The sequence below is a fragment of the Phacochoerus africanus genome, chromosome 14, assembly GCF_016906955.1.
Source record: "Phacochoerus africanus isolate WHEZ1 chromosome 14, ROS_Pafr_v1, whole genome shotgun sequence".
Classification (NCBI taxonomy): Eukaryota; Metazoa; Chordata; class Mammalia; order Artiodactyla; family Suidae; genus Phacochoerus; species Phacochoerus africanus.
The window spans coordinates 19,396,841-19,415,750 of NC_062557.1; the positions used below are offsets into that span (position 1 = coordinate 19,396,841).

The window sequence follows — 18,910 nt, forward strand, 5'->3', positions numbered from 1 at the left end:
AAGTTGAATTAGGAAGATCTTCTGGCTTGAAGGCAGAGAAGAGGGCTGGAAGCACTGTGCTGGAACAAGCCTCTTTGGTAGGTTATGGAAGCCTGCAATTCCATCCTCTGCCATCTGGGGTCGCTAACTAACTTTCTTCAGTAAGGGGTGGGCGAGCATTGCAAAATATCAGGGCTTTCAGTAGTTTGGCTTTGTTCTGTGGCTTTTCCCCTTACCTCTACCCAAACCTATGCTCTCTGGAGCTCTGGGGCTCGCTGAGTGTCCTGAGACCCGGGGACCAATCCCCTGCTTCCAGGATGAATTTCCCAGTCAAACCCATTTCTGAGATTTCCAAGCAAGTTTGCAGGATGCTGTCCTTTCCTGATCTTAGGAGCCCTGTATATTCTAGAGCGCAGCTGGAGGGGCTGGGGTGGGGCACCGCAGCCGGAGTAATATCACAGTGCACACTTAGTGAAGGGTGGTCTCCTGCGTGAGTCGTCAGTATTCCGAAGCCGTAGCAGTATCTCTTCTATGATCAGATCTTCGGCTGCACGTGTAACAAGGTTTAAATTTTTTTTTCACTTCTTGAAATGGTACTCTGTGGGATAGCGAGTGCCTTCGTTCTGCGTTCCATAGACAGGAGTATAGACAAGCTCTCCCTTCCAGGCTTCAAATAGAGTCTTCAACCTTTTCGTGAGGACACCCCCCCTTTTTTTCTTTCTTTTCTTTTTTTACAAATTCGCCTAGAGAGTCTGGGATCCAGGCATTCACCACTGAGTCCTTAAAAGCTGCCCGTGGGACCGAGGCCCTATGGGAGTGGGTCTTTTGCTACTTGGGGGTCTCCCTAAACTCCTCCTTTTCCCTTTTCTCATTGGGAAGCTGGATAATGAGGAAAGCCGAGGCACCCCGGGGACTGGTCCTCGGATCTAAGCTGAGAGAAGGGGCGGGTAATCTTTCAGCATCGCCCTTTTAAGGGATTGCTGTGAGTCGAGGGATGCTAGTGGCTACAGGTCCCAGTCTTTGCTTTCTTGAGTGGGAAGCGAGCGTGTGTTGGGGGTGGGTGGTCGTGATCTGTGCAGTGTCTCCCAAACCACCACTTCCCCGCCCACCCACTAGCTGCTTGAAAAGCCTGCTTTCCTCCAGGTCGTCCCACGGCGTCTATATCCGCCTCCCCTTCTCTCCAGTCTCGGTCTCCGCCCCCTCGCTCACTGGAGGCCTCGCCGCTTTAAGAGCCGGGGTAGCGATTGACAAGCAATAAACGCGGAGCGCCGGGCTGTGCTGGAGCCACCCCGAGCTAGGGGCCTCCAGGGGCTCAGGTAGGCGCCCCCTCGGCCCCGGGACAGCACTCATCCCAGGGCCCTGTCTCCTCTTCGTCCTGGCGCAGCACCTAGGGCCCTTTCTCCGCATCTCACCTCCCTTGGTCTCTATGCTCAGGGCCATCGCCTGCATCTCCACCAACCGCCCCCACCCCCTTTTCTAGGGTCCGTCTAGAGAGAGACCAAACCCCGCTGCCCACTGACGCTGCCCATCCCCGCCCCCGCGGTGAGGGCTCCAAAGTGACGTCAGGCACAGAGCGGGTGAGCTGTTCGGGGCGCTGGTGTCCGTGCGGCCTCTCCAGGGGCTGTTGCGGATTCTGGGGACTTCAGAGCCAGGCATTACGTAAGAATCGCGCTGTTAGCTCTTCCAGGGGTGGGGGCGCAAGACAGAGATTGTGTGGGTCCCCGTGGCTCCCCGGCCACTTTAGGAGACCAACACCTCAATCCTTCCTGGGAGGGGGTCCTGGGAAGGGGGTGTGCTGCTGCTTCCGCCTCTCAGGTTGTAGAGGGGGCGGGTCTGGGGCGGGGGCCAAGGCTAAGATCTGGGGACCTGGGAAGGGATCGGTGCCAGGACCGAGGAGCCAGGGCCAGGAAAGTTAGGTCAACTGGGGCGGGGGCCGGGGGGAGAGTGAGGACGGGGCGGGGTGGGGGCAGCCATGCAGTGACCTCATCCCTGGTCTCCAGCGGGCGCTCAAGCAAAGAGCCTTCTTTGATGGCTCGCAACACACCCCCCTCCCTCTAGGTCCTAGCGCCCAACGTGTTAGTGCTGGACCCTGGGCCGGGGCGCTCTGATTCTCAGTGCATGCTGGCCCCCGCGACCACTTAGGCCCCCATCCCTCAGTCTGTCTACCCCTCCCCACGACCTGTCGGTCTTCAAAGCGTCTTTGTCAGACCTTTCTCCTCTACATCTCTTTGTACGTGTGTTGATGGAGCTTGGAGGAAACCTCCCCCTTTCCCGGTGGGCCCGCATCATCTAGCAAACCTGAGCGAAGTGGAGAGCCTGGAGGTAGGGGTGAGGGGGCACAGGGCTCAGGCTTTAGGAAGCCGAGTTGCGGGTTCCCAGATGCCTGGGCTCCTGACCTTGGCTCGGAGCCAGGCTGGCTTGCCTGGCACCGCTGTTCTCCTGTGGGCACAGCCGGACCCCGCCTTCTTCAAGGCTTGGGTGGGGGTGGGGCAGAGCTAGCCGATGTCGTGGGAACCGACTCCCCAGGGAGAAAACCCAGGCTGGCTGGGCAAGACTTCTGGGGACAGGATCCTCCCTGCCCCTTCCCATTCTCCAACCTCTGGGGAAGGAGGACATCTGGAATTCTCTTTGCCAGTAACTGTCAGAGAGAGTAGCGCCAGCCAGGAGAAGGCTCTACGTTCCGGGCCCTCAGAACCTGAGAGGGGGAGGAAGGGATCCCTCCGCGACGCTCTCTAGGAATAGGGACAACAGGAGTTGGCATCCGGGCACTACCTGGCACAGTGGATCCTGGGCACTGCTCCAGCCTGGGTGCCAGCCTGACAGGGGGTGCCCTTCCTCTCCGAAGCTTCTTTCCTCCTTGTCCTGAGGAGGCAGACCCAGCAGGAAGGGGAGCCATCCTTCCACCTTTGTAATATCTACTTTCTAAGCTCAGATGACCAGCTCAGGCCTGGGTGGCAGATGAGAGTAAAGAGGATTTTATTAAAATCAGGTAGTGGTCCCACCAGGGACCTTTTGACAAGGAGGAAGTGAAGTTGCGGCTCCCCCACCCCCAGGGCCCAGGAGCATTCAGTCCAAAAGTGGGCACTGCCAGCTGCTTCCCACCACTCCCCCACCCCTGCTATGAGCCACTGCCTCCTGTTGCCATGGCAACCGGGAATTAGGGTTTTCTCCAACAGCACAGGCCCAGGAAGGATGATGGGTCACTCCCCTGCATCCTCCTCTGGAGAATGAGGGAGCCACCCCCAGCTTGGGGTGGCCCTGGGTGGGAACTGAGGCTTTAAACTCCTAGGCCGTTTCTGCCCAGAGCCCCCTGCTCTGAGCTGAGAAGGGGCAGGCAGAGAACAAGGAAACAAGGGAGGCCTTGGGAAGGTATGACATCATTTCTGTCCTCAGATGGTCAAAGATTTGTGGGAGCATCTGCACGTACCAGGTCTAGGATCCAGAGGCAACAGAAGACAGGTGTTGACCTCATAGCCCATGGAGTTTAAAGTCTGGAAATGCCTACCTTTCCTGCTTTTGACTCAAATTCTGGACTTTTTCCCACTCTCTTTCTCGTTCAAAAAAAAAAGACAGATGGTAGGCAGAGATAAATTCATTTTCATTGTCGCTCTCTTTATTAGCCTTGTGATCTTGGGTAAATAAACTACCCTCTCTGACCCTCTCTCTGTTTCCTCCTCTTTGGAGAAATGGGTGTAGTATCTGTGCTTTCTGCCTCTTAGGACCGTAGGATCATTCAATGCCAGGGCGATGCATTCGCCCCTACCTCGTTGGCTGATGCTGAGGCAGAAGCCCTTCCTAATTCCTTCCCCGTTGCTTTGCCCTTGTGCCTTCTCAACCTCCTCTCTCCCCTCCTCCAGGAGAGGCATTTTGCAGAGCCCTTGCTGATTTCACCATGCCGGTCGCCGCCACCAACTCTGAGACTGGTAAGAAGGGGATGCCAATTTGTATCAGTGGTTCAGGGGATGCCGGGCAGAGACTCGAAGGCGGGGAGCAGAATCAGATACTCCCACAGCTCTCTATAAGAACAAACCGCACCTCCTAGCTGCTCCACCCAGAGGCTCAGCCTTTCCTTCAGGCAGCTTCTATTGCCCAGCTGCACCTGCCCCAGGGTGGGGCTAGAGACACTGCATAAATCACCTCCAAGGAAGCAGGGGGCAATGCATGCACTGGAAATGGCCTGCTATTGCTGGAGGACAAATGGCACGGGGCCAGGCTGATTAGAGAAGTGGCTTCTAGGAGCGGGGTCGTGGAGGATGGTTTGGGGGCAGAGGGACTGCAGCAGCACAGCCTGGGGCAGAGAAGTCCATGGGGCAGTACCCACCAGATGGGTTGAGTGGCCCAGCATGTACTAAGATGGGGCATGTGTGCCCTGGGGGTACAGGAAGCTCTGCGTGGAGAATGCCAGGGCAGGAAGCCTCTACTTGGTTCTGTAGGAGGTTTTAGGGCAAGAGAGAGGGTCAGCCAGACAAGCTAGGAAGCCTCCTGAACAAACTGTTAAAACTCTTGGGAGACTGTAAATTCTGTCAAGAGGTTGATGTGAAATGTAAAAGCCAAGACGGGGAAAGCATGTTACTGTTGGGAATACTCACAATCAGGAGTTCCCCTTGTGGCTCAGTAGGTTACGAACCTGACTTATATCCATGAGGTTGAGGGTTCGATCCCTGGCCTCGCTCAGTGGGTTAAGGAACCAGCGTTGCTGCAGCTGTAGTGTAGGGTGGCTACGCTGTGGTGTAGCCTGGGAACTTCCATATGCCGTGGGTGTGGCCCTAAAAAGACACACACACACACACACACACACACACACACACATGCGGAATATTCACAATCATTATTCTGTGCTGCTGAGTTGTTGTTACCTCATTAACCTGTGACCTTGAGTCCATCACCTCCTTTTTAGGACCCAGGTTTCCTGGTCTCTTAGATGAGATGATGGGACAAGATCAGTGGGTTTTTTGTTTGTTTTGTTTTTTTTTTGCCTTTTTTAGGGCCGCTTCCCGTGGCATATGGAGGTTCCCAGGCTAGGGGTCGAATCGGAGCTGTAGCCGCCAGCCTACGCCAGAGCCACAGCAATGCAGGATCCAAGCCACTTCTGCAACCTACACCACAGCTCATGGCAACGCTGGATCCTTAACCCACTGAGCAAGGCCAGGGATCAAACCTGCAACCTCATGATTCCTAGTCAGATTCGTTAACCACTGAGCCACGACGGGAACTCCAAGATCAGTGTTTTTAACTTGTATGGGTCTTGGGTCCCTTGGAGAATCTGATAAAAGCCAAGGGTCCTCATCGTAGACAAAGGCTTCTATGCACAGAATCCGCATCCCACTCCAGGGGTACTGGAGCGAAATGCCCTGTGCTAGCAGCTCTCTAAGAGCCCTAACAACTGTAAACTGCTCTAGTTTTGCTCTGATTTCTCTGCCTGTTTCCCTGCTTGGCTATCTCCTGTCCATGCAGCCCCTTCCCCCTCTAGGCCCTGCTACTGCCTCTGCAAGATGTTTCAAGGCCCCCCCCCCCAGTTTGATTAAATTGACTCCTCTGTTCCTCCCCTCTGAGAAGCTAAACCAGGAACGTGAAGGCTGCTATGAGTGGGTCAGAGCCTAAATTGTGACACCCCTGTCCCCCAGGAAAGGCCTCTACATGCAGTGATGGAACGGTACCAATGTCCCTCAGTTTCTGTGGCCTTGGAGGCCTCAGAGGTCCCTCCACCCCCAGCTCCAGCCTGCCTGGGCCCCTCAGTAAGCTGCTTAGGGGTTAATTAAGCCCATCCCTGAGGCTGTGATTAAAAGTCTTTCGATCTGGGCATGTCAAGTAAACCCATTAATTGTGTCTGGCAGGGGGGCAGGGGGAGGAGAAGGCCCAGTAATTTGGCTTCCCTGCTGCAGCCCCTGGTCGGGGTGGCATGGAAGATAGGGCAGGGAGTGGACCCAGGGATATGGGGAGGTCTGCTTCCTCTGAGGACTCCTGGGGCACCTGATCCCCTGCGTATTTTGCCCTGGGCTGCTATGCTTACCATATCCAAAGGAAGAAGGGCAGGAGCAAGCTGCTTAACCTCTTAGAGTCTGTGATTCCTCCTCTGTAAAGAGGAAATGGGAGACTCCAGGCTAGGAGTCTTCATCTTTCTCCCAGGTGGCTCTCTGTGCCTGCCCCAGGCTGGATGGGCTCCTGGCCTCAAAAATCTAATGATGGTTCTGCCCCTTTTCATGTGGTGGTCATGACACATCCCACGGGCCTGACAGAGAGATAGCTGGGCCCCTGCCTCTGAGGTTGGGTTCACTTTCCCCCTCCCTCTCTCTTCCCCCAGAGACCTCTGCCTTGGGCTCTGCAGAGAGCGAAGCTAGCAGGGTCTTTCCACCTTTACCCACGGGTCAGTATGGCCACGGTCATTGTGGAGGAAGGGAGAGGGTGGGGGCGTATTCCTCTTGCAGGGAGACCCCAACTCTGTTACTAGTAATGTGGAGGGACCCTTTTCCTGAGGGTTGGAGATACACAGGTGATGGCATGGGCTGAGCGTTTAGACAGCTTGTCCCTGGACTCCAGGCCTGCAGCCCTGCCCTCTCTTCCCCCTGTACCTACTTCCCTTCTTTCTTTGAATCAAGGCTAGGTCGTGGGGTTTTCAGGTGGAGCTGTCCCTTTAAATCTCTGGGTTAATGTCCTAGTGTGTAATCCTGCCTGCTGCCATGGCAACCAGGGGGTGTGCTGTGCCCTGGTGCCACTCCTCAGGGAATAGTTGTCTGGTGGAGGCAGCAGTGCCTAGTGGTGCCCTCCTGGGTACAGAGTCTCAGAGGAATGAATGGTGGCTCTGGGTTGGGGTAACTGTCAAGAGCCCCCCAGTGCCTACCCTAGTCCCTGCTTCCTCAATGGTCTCTCACTCACCTTTTCCCTTCCCTAATTCTGAGATGGCTGCCTTGCCCACAGGCATCGCCCTCATATCCAAGGGGGAGCGCTAACGGGAGATGGGGGAGGGTGAAACCGCTGCTGAGATGTGGGGTTAGAAATCTTGGGGTGCCCTTCTCCGCCCATAGTGATGCCACCCCTTTCCCTCCCCCACTCCCTCACAAATGGCAGCTGGGAGAGGCATTTAGGCTTTGAGGTATTTGCCCCACGCCAAAGTGGTGCCACTGCCTCCTGGCGCAGGACCGAGAATCATTCTTGGGGTCTTCCTTTAATCCTGAGGGAGTCATAGTAGAGGAAACTGGGCCTGGAGAGGGGACAGAGAGGTCGGAGGGCACGAAGAGGAGGCGGCGGCAAGGGGTGTAATACAGGAGGGATTTCCAGAAGCGGGGGGCAGGAACAAGATGGGGCCAAATCCCCACCCACCTTGGGTTCCCCGCAGCTGGGCTGGTTGGGGAGGGTCCCTGAGCACCGCCCTAGTCTTGAAGGGGCTGCACGCTTAACCCTCTCCGCTTTCGAATCTTTCCTCAGCCGCCTCCTCCCCACCCCCACTAGAAGGTACTAAAACAGGGGGATCGGGTCACCTGTGGGCTGAGGACTCTCCCACCGCCCCCTCCGAGAGCTTTTACTGCCCCCTCCGGGGTCTGCTTCACTTGGGGCATTGGCCAATCAGAAAGGCGGTCAGGGCGGCTGAGCCTTGCTATTGGCTAGCCCTGCAGGGGGCGCTTCCCGAGTCCCGCCTCCTCCAGCGCTGCCCTCGGACTGGGAAGGCGGCGGCGGCGTGCGGGCCACTCTGGGACCGGGCGAGGGGCAGCCATGGCGGGCAGCCCAGGCAGCGGGGTCTCCCTGGAGGGTATATCCCTGGGCTCCTCTGAGGAAGCTGAGCTCCGGAGGGAAGGTAGGGCGGAAAGGCGGGGCGGTGAGGCTGGGGCATCTAGGGTGCCCTAGGAGCGGGCTCCCGGGATCCTAAGGTTTTGGGGGCGCCGAGGCGTGCTGGCCTGGGCTGAGGGCGCCAACTCCCCTGGCTCAGTCCTCCCTGTGGCTGGCAGGCTGGGAAATCCGGTTATGAGGTTGTCTGGGGACCGTCCCAGGATATCTGGGCAGAGAGGGAAGGGTCCCTGCTCTGGCCTTTTTCTGAGTCTCTTATGGGCCTTGAAGGTCTCTGACCAAGGCCAAGCCCAGGTCTGAGCAGCAGGGGTCTGGAGGGCAGGCGTGGATGCTGTTTCTGGAGAAGGTGGGGAGGATGAGGGGGAAGAGGGTGGGAGAGCAGGAGCCCTTGAACCCTGGCTGCCAGCTCTGGTTTCAGTGCCTCCCCCCATCCACGGTTCCTTCCTGGAGGAGAGGGTACTGCTGAGAGCAGTGAGAGGTGCCAGGGACCGTACCCACCCCTCCTCCTCCCCGGCTTGGGTGCTTTTATACAGATGTAGGCGTGGGTGGCAGGGTGGCAGAGTAATGATACCCCCTGCCCATCTCTGCCCCCAGCTGGGCACACTGCTTCTCCCTTCCTTCCCCCAGAACCTGCCACAGCCAGGTGGGGGAAGGAAGACACCCCCCATCCCCGCTGGTGGTGGAAGGAAGACACCCCCCACCTCAGGTCTCAGCAGTGGCCGCGCTTCAGGTGTTCTCACGCCCTTGTCTGATCCCAGGCTGAGGCTTCACCGATCCGTGGGATGACTTGGTTCACGCTTCTGCCCCTGGGTGCCCTCAGCCATCCTAGGCCCCAGGGTGCCCATTTCCCCAGCTTCTACCAGTGTTCTGGGCCTCAGCTTTGGCTCCCTAAGACTAATTTCTTTCCTTTCTTTCTTTCTTTCTTTATTTCTTTCTTTCTTTCTTTTCTTTCTTCTTTCTTCTTCTTTCCCTTCTTTCCTTCCTTCCTTACTTCCGTCATTATTCCGTCCTTCATTCAATTCCTTCCTTCCGTCTTTCTTTCTTTCTTTCTTTCTTCTTGTCTTTCTTCTTTCTTTCTTTCTTTCTTTTTCTTTCTTCTTTCGTTCTTCATCCATCCTTCCTTCCTCCTTCTTACTTCTTCCTTCCTTCCTTACTTCCTAGTCTCTCTTATTTATTTATTTCTTTTTCATTTTTGGCTGCCCAGTGGCATAAGGAGTTCCTGGGCCTGAGATCAGATCTGAGTGGCAGTCATGACCTGAGCTACAGCTGAGGCAACACCCGATCCTTAACCCTCTGTGCCGGGCCGGGGATCACATCCCACCATCTCCCACGACACCACCAATCTTGTTGCACCATAGCAGGAGCTCCTGTACTAATTTCTTGACAGTTGTCTGTCAGAGCTGAAGGGTCTGTAGATGTATCCAGTCCAATACACCCATTTTACAGGAAGGGAAGACTGAGACCTGTGAGAGGCAGTGACTTGTGCAAAATCACACTGAATTAGTGGCACAGCTGGTACGGGATGCTGTGTAGGCTCCGACCTCCTGCATGGCTGTCTGCTTGACTCCAGGCGGGGACTCAGGGACATGCTCTAAGCCATCGTCTCTCATCCCTGAACCTGCCCGTGTGGGTGGCTGAGTCCTGGGGCTTCAGCCCATCCAGAGGTTGGATGCAGAGTCTGGTTCTCTGGTTTAGGGCAGAACCTGGAAGCTGACCCTGCTTCCCTTTCTCCCCTCCCCCCACCTCGGTGTCCACTTCCCGCTGCCTAGGGCCTCCCTCCTGCCCAGGCTGGCATGATCTAGGGCCTAGAGAACAGGCCAAGGAAATTGCCCCTCCCCTCTTAGGGCCCCTGCCCCAGGCATTCAAGGTCCCGATGTGCTGGGCCAGGAAGGGTTTGCTGCCAGGAGGGGTGTCTTCTGTGGGATGTGCAGTAGGATGCGGGGTCGCTATAGGGTGTGTTTGGGTCTCTGTGCTCAGCTGGCACCTGTGTGTCTCACAGGCTGCTCTTTCCCCCCAGCCATGCAGCAAGTCCTGGACAACCTGGGATCCCTCCCCAATGCCACGGGGGCTGCTGAACTGGATCTGATCTTCCTTCGAGGCATTATGGAAAGTCCCATAGTGAGATCCTTGGCCAAGGTACAGTGCTGTGAGGGATTCAGGCACAAGGGCACGGTGCCTGGGGAGGCATGGGGGACAGGGGGCCCTGGGGCTGGGACATGTGGCACCAGAGACCCCCAGAGAGGGTATGCATGGACTCTCCACGCCCAGATGATGAATCTGAGCCACTGTAGGGAGGCAGGCTGCCCCCACGCCTGACAGATGAGTGTGTGGATGGGCCCGTGTGGGTGACTGCCAGCTTGTAGAGGGCATGACTGGTTAGGGGTGAACATGCCTGTGCTTTGGAATCTCCGGACTTCGTCCTGCTCATCTTTCTGCCTTTGGGCATTTTGTGCAGACCTCTTTCTAAGGTCACCTGCCACATGTCAGGTGGAGGAGAGACTCACTAGAGGAGAAAGTTATAAAACAATCTGATGACGGCGGTAATATGGGCAGAGGCACTAGGTGTTTCGGGAGCAGAAAGGGCAGATGGCTGACCAGCCCAGGGGGCGGCAGGGAAGACTTCCTGGAGGAAGGACCACTTGAGCTGAGTCTTGAAGAATGAGGAGGGGGAGGGCATTCTAGGCCACAGGAAGAGCTTAAGCAGAAACAGAGGTGAGAAAGAGCCCAAAGGGTACAGGAGCCATACATGCAGTGTGAGGCTGGAGCTGCAGGTGCAAAAGAGGGAGTATGAGCTGCTGAGAAGCTGGCAGGGGGCAGAGGGCCCTGGAGGCTGTGCCTGGGCTTGCGCATCATCCAATAGACAACCTGGAGCCTCCTGCGGGCTTTACGCAGGGCTGTGATGACACACACGGGTGTTTTAGGCACCCTCTGGCAGCCGCATGGAGGGTGTCTGGAGGGTCACAGCTGGTGCTGGAGAGACTGGAGTGCCGGAGGGACCGGCACGAGACCCGCGGTAACGGCGCGAGGGAAGGGAGGACGGAGGAAATGGTTAGGAGGTAAATCCTTGGTGTTTGGAAGGTGAGGGGTACGGGTAGCCAGGCTCCTGAGATTCTGCACAGGGGAATCTGGCTCCACCTTCGACCGAGATGAGAAGCAAGGAGGGACCGGGGTGTGGGGGGAGGCGGGGGAGGGGGGGAGCGTGACCCCCCTCCCCATTGCGGAGGAGGAGAGGAGGTGAGAATGGTGCCAGTAGCTGTGTTGGAGGCAAGACTGGGAGTCGCAGGGCATCATGCTAATGGCTCGGATTTCTCAGGGGAGATGGACAGCCTTCTGCTGGGCATGCGGGATCAGGGGTTGAGTGGAGCGGGGGTGGGGTGGGATTTGGATGTGAAGGTTCAAATAATGGCTGAAGAGGAGCGAGGAAGCCCGCAGAAGCCAGGGAGCAGGGTCGACAGGGCCCCACACCATCCATGGCAGGTGCTTTATTTCCTGTGGGTGGGGGTGACTCATTCCAGAGACTCGGAGGGTGGCTTTGGTCCAGGGCTTGTGCTGGATGGGGACCATGGGAGACTGAGATGTAGGGACAGGTGAGAGTGGCTCAGAGCATCACCTCTGGGGTCTAGGCTGGGAGGGGAGGGGAGAGTGGCCAGGAGGAGAGAGAGGCAGGGAGAAAATGGAAGCGAAGGCCTGGGGGCTCTCTGGGGACACAGCGTTTGGGGAGAGAGTGTACAGTGGAAGAGAAGGCCAAGATCAGACAGGGAGTCAGGAGGTGAAAGATTTCCCAGGAGGACAGTTCCAGGGGTGACATGACAATCTAGGGTGTGGCTGTCGTGGACGGGGAGATCATCCATATTAAGAACTCCAGGAATGGGAAGCTCAGGTGTGGGATGGGGTGGGGTGTGTACACGGATGTCGGGGTACAGGGAAGACCACAGGCAGTCCGGGGTCTTCAGGGAAGGGTGCTTGGGGTGACCAGGCCCCTCGCCGGGTCGGCAGGGACAGCAGTGGGTGGGTGGGGGGTGCAGCCAGGTGGTGGGTCTTCTACAGGGGGCGAGTGGGGTCATGGGACAGCCGTAATCGGACCTGCCATGGGGTATGGAAGGCGACCAGGTCCCACTGCTGTGGGAAAGGGGACACAGCCTGCTCATGTGATCACCTGTGGAATGGCTGAAGACCTAGGGAGGTTCTGGAGAAGAGAAAACTGGGCAGGTTGGAGGAGATTGGAGAAAGGCAGATTGCGTCTCCTTCGGTGGTCAAGGATTGGATTCATGTATTAAAAATAAAAACAAGGGGAGTTCCCGTTGCGGCTCAGCGGTAACGAATAGGACAAGTATCCACGAGGACCCAGGTTCTATCCCTGGCCTTGCTCAGTGGGTTAAGGATCCCGTGTTGCTGTGGCTGCAGCATAGGCCTGCAGCTCAGATGCGACCCCTAGCCTGGGAACTTCCGGATGGCACGTGTGTGGCCCTAAAGAGACAAAAAAATAAAAAATAAAAAAGGGAGTTATGTATGCTTCAAACATAGAGAATATGAGCTCCTTGAGGACAGAGATGTCTGCCTGGTGCACTGCTGTGTCCCCGGAGCCTGGAACACTGCCTGGCACGTAGTAGGTGCTCACTGAATATCTGTTGAATGAATGAAGATGAGAGGGTGTAGAAAAAGAACCTAACAGACCCCTGAGTATTCACCTCCAGGATGGGCATGCCAACCACCTGTGCTTTAGTTTTTGCTCTTTATTTTTAAGGAATAAAAAGCATGGTGCAGGGAACGCCTCTCCCCTTTCCTCCTTTCCACTGCCGGCCTGCCCCCTGGCTTGAGCTGATGCTGCCATTCCCCTGAATGTTTGCGTTATCTTGCTGACATATGTATTCAGAGGTAAACTAGCTGCCCCTGGTATATGTGTTTTTATTTTTCCTGTTTTAGTTTTTAACTTTTTTTGGCCTGTGGCCTGCTGGAGTTCTGGGGTCAGAGATTGAACCTGTGCCACAGCAGCCACCTGAGCCACAGCAGTGACAATGCCAGATCCTTAACCCGATGAGCCACCCAGGAACTCCTATACGTGTTTTTAAATTTTATGTAATGGAATAATAGTGTAACCAGCTTAGGTCTTTGAGATTCCTAGTTCATATAAATACTGTAGTTATGGACGTACTTATAGATACGGATCCATTGGAACTGTTGCGTTGCTAGTCCCGTACAGGTATGAGGCCGGTGCGTTCATTTACTGGTTCCCCTGCTGAGCGACAGGTACATGGTTGCTGACTTGCCTCTAGTAAGGACAGTGCTGCTGTGAATATCCTTGTACCCATCTGCTTCTGCACGGGGGTGAGACTCTTTTTAGGGTGAACACTTTGGTGGAATTGCTGTGTATATGCACTTTGAACCTCAACATCTCTACCTTTCCAGAGCTGATTTCAGAGTTGGATTTGTTAAACCACATCATCTCTGAGTCACTCGAGCTATTCCGTCTCCAGCAGGCCCACCAGTGACGTAGGAAGGGCTCTCAGGATGTAGAGCCTCGGGGTTAGAAGGTCCTCTAGCCAGCCCCTTTCCAAAGCGTGAGCCCCTCTCCCTCCCCTGATGGCATTCCTCTCTGGTGGCCTTGCGAGCCCATGTGACAACTCTCCGAAGGTGGGCTTGCTGGCTGGCTGGCTCTGTCATTCACTCGTTCGGTCATCTGTCCCCTATTCTACACATCCCTATTGCGTGCTCGCCGAGTACCAGGCCCGGCGCTGGGGCTATGGTAGTGAACTCTCAGGATGGTTTATCCTTCTCCCTTGGGAGCCCGAGTCTGTCATTTTCTCACGGAGCCCTGCAGTGTCCTAGTCCTGGGACATCAGCCTAATTGAGAAGTCACCAAGGTGCTGGGTCTGACTGTAAGTAAACTCTCTTCTTCTGAAATGTTCTTGGGGGGAGTTCCCGTTGTGGTGCAGTGGGTTAAGAACCCAACACAGTGCCTGTGAGGATTCAGGTTCGATCCCTGGCCTCGCTCAGTGGGTTAAGGATTGGCACAAGCTGCAGCATAGGTCACAGATGCGGCTCGGATCTGGTGTTGCTGTGGCGGTGGTGTAGGCTTGCAGCTATCGCTCTGATTCGACCCCCTAGCCTGGGAACCTCCATATGCCGCAGGTGTGGCTGCAAAAAGAAAAAATAAAAGAAATGGTCTTGGTTAGACTTTCCCCTTAAGAAATTCCTCGTATGGTTCCAGATGCACAAAGCCCAGTAGAAGGGAGTGTGAAGATTTCTTTAACTCTGAGACCCCATAAGAAGCTCGTGGGCTCAGGGAACCCAGTGATTTTTCTCCATCTAGTTGTGAAATAAACAGGAAGTGAATCTCCTCCATAAAGGCCTGTCTGAGCGCAGGAAAAATCCCTCAGTTCCTACATGTGTGACCTTTTACCATGCAGCTTTGCCACTCCTCTCATCAAAAGGCAGAGTTTCTCTCTCTATTCTTCAGTCTGGGCTTGACCACGTGACTTGCTTTGGACAGCAGGACCTACTTCTTACCCCCTCTCATCCATTTTAGTGATTATGTATATGCAGATAAATTTCTAACCTAATAGAAAAAGTACTTTTTTTTGTCTTTTTGCCTTTTCTAGAGCCGCTCCCGCAGCATATGGAGGTTCCCAGGCTAGGGGTCGAATCGGAGTTGTAGCCGCTGGCCTACACCAGAGCCACAGCAATGCGGGATCTGAGCCAGTCTGTGACCTACACCACAGCTCATGGCAACGCCAGATCCTTAACCCACTGAGCAAGGCCAGGGATGGAACCCACAACCTCATGGTTCCTAGTCAGATTCGTTAACCACTGAGCCACGACGGGAACTCCTAGACAAAGTACTTTAATCAAAGATCCAAGGTGTTCTCTTGTGGTGCAGCAGGTTAAGGATTTGCCATTGTCACTGCAGTGGCTTGGGTCACTGCTGTGGCATGGGTTTGATCCCTGGTGTAGGAACTTATACATGCCTCAGGCACGGCCAAAAAAAAAAAAAAAGAAAAAAAGAAAAAGTCCAGCTATAAAAGCTCGGTGGCCTAGAAACCCACAGGGCCAGAGTCTAGTTCACCTGCTTCTCTTACCCTGATGGCGTGGGCTTGACTCTCCTCTCGGGGATGGGGCAGATGATGGGGCAGGGGCCAGGCTGGGTAGATCTGGAACAGAGGAGCAGGGCCCGAGGAGACAAATCCAGAGAGTTATAGGCTCTGAAGGAAGTCAAATCTGGGTTGACTGAGGACAGCAGGTGGCAGCCCTGGCAGGTGGGTGACATCTGGGAGACGGATCCAGCCATAGATGTTCCAGCAATGGCCAAGGCCAAGGCCATGGTGAGGAATCAAAGGCAGAAGATGTTCAGAAGTTTAGGTAAACTGTGCAGTTCCCCTCGTAGCTCAGCAGGTGAAGAACCCAACATAATATCTGTGAGGATTTGGGTTGGATCTCTGGCCTTGCTCAGAGGGTTAAGGATCCAGCATTGCCGAGAGCTGTGGCATAGTTCGCAGATGTGGCTCAGATCTGGTGTTGCCCCAGCTATAGCTCCAGTTCAACCCCTAGCCTGGAACTTCCATATGCCACAGATGTGAAGGAAAAAAACAAACAAACAAACAAAAAACCACGAAGAAAGAAGGAAGGAAGGAAATTAATTAATTTAGGTAAACTATTGCCATCGGGGATATCTGCCAGTTGGGAGGCTTGTGAACTAATCCACATGAGATGAAGGAGCAACGACACAAGGTTTGGAGTCAGAAGATTCACTGGCTGGCTGTGTGACTTTTGTATTTCCAGCAGCCTCTCTGAGCATCAGTCATTTCTTCTGAGAAGTGGGGATAATGATTTACGTCTCAGAGTCATGGTTGGGATGGAGAAGTGCTTTTTAACTCATACAACGTTGTTATAATGTAGTCCTGGCCATCAGTTCATAGGGAAGACTCCGAAGTTTCTGGCAAAGCAAGACAGGGCCTTACAAGAATGAGGGGCCAGGCGGCTCCCTAAGATAGAGACTCTGTCCAGGGGCCATGACAAGCTGAGGCTACAGTGGTGGGGAGCCCCAGTGCATCAGTTAGCTTGTGCTGTGTAACAGACCACCCCACAGAATTGTGGTTAAAACAACTGTGATTTCTGTCTCATGATTCTGTGGCTTGATTGGGTGGCTTTTTTGGTCCGAGCTTGCTCAGTCGGGGCTGGGTGGTCTAGGATGGCCTGAGTCACGTGTCCGGTGTCTCAACTGGGAAGGCTGCAATGTCTAGGGTGGGGTGGTCTCTCATCCTCTAGGAGGGCGGCTCTGATTGCTTCACATGGTGATCTTAGCAGCAGACGAGCCCCCGGTCCCAGAAATTTTCCAAGCCTCTGCTTGTATCATATTTGCTATTGTCCTATTGGCCAAAGCAAATCACAGGGCCAGATCCAGATTGAAGAGTCCTGTAACCTTCTGGCTCACCCCTCTCTGGGCTTCTTTCAGATTTTGAGCTATTTAATTAGGAGCCTAGGCTTCAAGTGAGAATCCCCTCTTTCCTGCCAAGATCGGAGAGTTTGGAGTAGGAAGGCGGAGGGAAAAGCTGTTCGGGGCAAGGGCTGTGTAGTGTTGCTGCTTTTGCAGTGGATGTTGGGCGCTGGATTGGGAGCCGGCCGACCTGGGTGTGTGTGCTGGCGCTCCCATTAGCCAGCTGTGAACCTGGCCGAAGTTTCACAGGTCTGTGAGGAGCTTGTGCCCCTGCTGTGCTGAGGATGATTTTTCAGAGCAGAATTAAACAACTCGTTACCACAGAAATTCAAAACCGCTCTCCTGGTTGTGGGGGCTCCTGCCTCTCATACTGCGGTGTGTGCTGCACAAGAGCACGTGCTTTCTAAAAATGGGCGCCCAGAGAGTGACGCTGTTGCTGGATTCTCCTGCAGAGAGAAGGGACACTGAGGCTTATTTCCAGGAAGCAGTGCCCGCACTGGCTCAGCAGATTCATATCCAGAGGCTGAGCCCCGAATGCAGCAGGGCGCTGTCTTATATACCCTCCGTTATTTGTCTTTTACATTTTGGTCTCTTTGTCCTCCTTATAAGATAACATACATTCTGTAGATTCTGGTTGGATGGTCTATGATACAAATTGGCACGTGGATACCGATTACATCTTGCTGCTGCAACGTTACGCATGCGCACCCAGATGCTGGTTATGCCACGTTGCCATCCCTTTGTTCTGGGAGGGCCCTTACAGCACCACAGCTATGGGGGTGCTCAGGAAACTTTGATGGGAGCCCTGCTGTACACCCAAGAGCTATTTGCTGTTAAGGCATTCATTTTACCCATTCGAGCCTCCGATACTTTATCAGGGAAATGGCCTTAATACCATGGATCTTGTTGCTGGAACTTGGCCTCTGCTCACCGGTGCCAAATAGAAACTCAGAGACAGAGTTTTGGGTGGAGGAGAAAAAAATAGCTTTATTACTTTGCCAGGCAAAGGAGGGTCACAGCAGGCTAATGCCTCAAAGACTATGGCCCCCTTAGGAGAGATCCGTAGGTGGTTTTATAGTTTTGGGAGTGAAAAATAGGGCCACAGATAAGGATCAGGGTAGAGGCAAGCTTGCATTGTTTTCAAAGCTGGTGTTCAGTGGTCTGGGTCTTCTTTCCGGAGTAAAGAATGCTTCATTAGCATCTTCCGTTGGGGGGGGGGTTAGTGCTGCTGAAGAACTCAAAGATATTGTCATCTGTATTCCTTGAGAAGGGGCCAGGACTCTGCCCCGAGGCTGCAGTGCTCTCTCCCTCTCTCCCTACTGCTCCTCCTGGTCTTGGCATCCCCTTTCTCCCCTGATTAGCAACCGTTTTGAACCTGACCTTTGGAACTCAGGGAAAGTCATGGAGGCTGAAGTATAAACATCCTCATAAACAAGAAATGGGGGACGCAGAAAGGTTCATGTGCCCAGGAGCCTACTTGGTCTCTTTTTTTTTTTTTTTGTCTTTTTGCCATTTTTTTGGCCGCTCCTGCGGCATATGGAGGTTCCCAGGCTAGGGGTCGAATCGGAGCTGTAGCCGCGGGCCTACGCCAGAGCCACAGCAACGCAGGATCTGAGCCGCATCTGCAAACTACACTACAGCTCATGGCAACGCCGGATTGTTAACCCACTGAGCAAGGGCAGGGATGGAACCCACAACCTCACGGTTCCTAGTTGGATTCGTTAACCACTGCGCCACGATGGGGACTCCCCTACTTGGTTTCAATCTCACAGGGTCATCGTGATGTTTAGATAGAATGATGTCTTTCAAGTGTATTATTTTACCATCAAACATGTATATACCCCACAGCCCAGCAATTCCGCTCCGAGGAGAAACCCACATGTGCACTGGGAGACACAGACTGGAATGTTCAGGGCAGCACTGTTCACAATGACAAAAACCTGAACCGACCCAGATGCTTCGAAGGGAGAGAGGAGGTGAATCAAAGATGGCGTAGTGGAGTTCCCGTTGTGGCGCAGTGGTTAACGAATCCGACTAGGAACCATGAGGTTGCAGGTTCGGTCTGTGCCCTTGCTCAGTGGGTCAATGATCCAGCGTTGCCGTGAGCTGTGGTGTAGGTCGCAGATGCGGCTCGGATCCCAGTGTTGCTGTGGCTCCGGCATAGGCCAGGGGCTACAGCTCCAATTCGACCCCTAGCCTGGGAACCTCCGTATGCCGTGGGAGCGGCCCAAAGCAATAGCAAAAAGACAAAAAAAAAAAAAAAGGCATAGTCACACGATGGAATATAATACAGCAATTAAAACGAACGAGCTGATGATGTGGGGAAAAAAGAATGAATCATAGCAAAATAACATTAAGTGAAATACATTTTCACTTAATAATACGAAAAATGAGGCTAGATCTTCACAAAAAATAGTAAATAAAAAAAGTAGGTGAAACAATTTTCACTTAATTTTAAGTAGGAAAAACCCACAAGGTCTCCAGGGATTATATGTATGGCCACCCCCCAACCCCCCTTTTTAAGGTAAACATAACTAAAAGCAATTTATTTTATGAATATGTTGAGTGCATATAGATACAATAAGATTATGTAAAATGAGAAGTCAGGGGCATAAAGAGTACGGGGAATTAAGTTTGTGATTCCTAAGTGGGAGAGGTGGGGGGATGGGTGGGTAGGCCATGTGATTAGATGTAGCGTATTGTCAAGATCCTCATTTATGA

At 54.1% G+C, this 18,910-nt stretch overlaps 1 protein-coding gene across 4 annotated transcripts in view; it reads left to right on the forward strand.

Annotated features, from left to right (window-relative positions):
* The first annotated feature begins 1,195 nt into the window (after positions 1–1,195).
* MPP2 (MAGUK p55 scaffold protein 2) overlaps positions 1,196–18,910 on the forward strand; it is a 29,911-nt gene continuing 12,196 nt past the window's right edge. Inside the window, exons 1-3 of one of the 4 annotated variants that reach the window (XM_047758098.1) lie at positions 1,196–1,295; positions 3,837–3,902; positions 9,776–9,894. In XM_047758098.1, the coding sequence (XP_047614054.1) occupies positions 3,872–3,902; positions 9,776–9,894 (150 nt within the window). In that variant the 5' untranslated portion in view covers positions 1,196–1,295; positions 3,837–3,871. The other 3 variants (XM_047758099.1, XM_047758100.1, XM_047758097.1) reach the window with 3 other exon arrangements.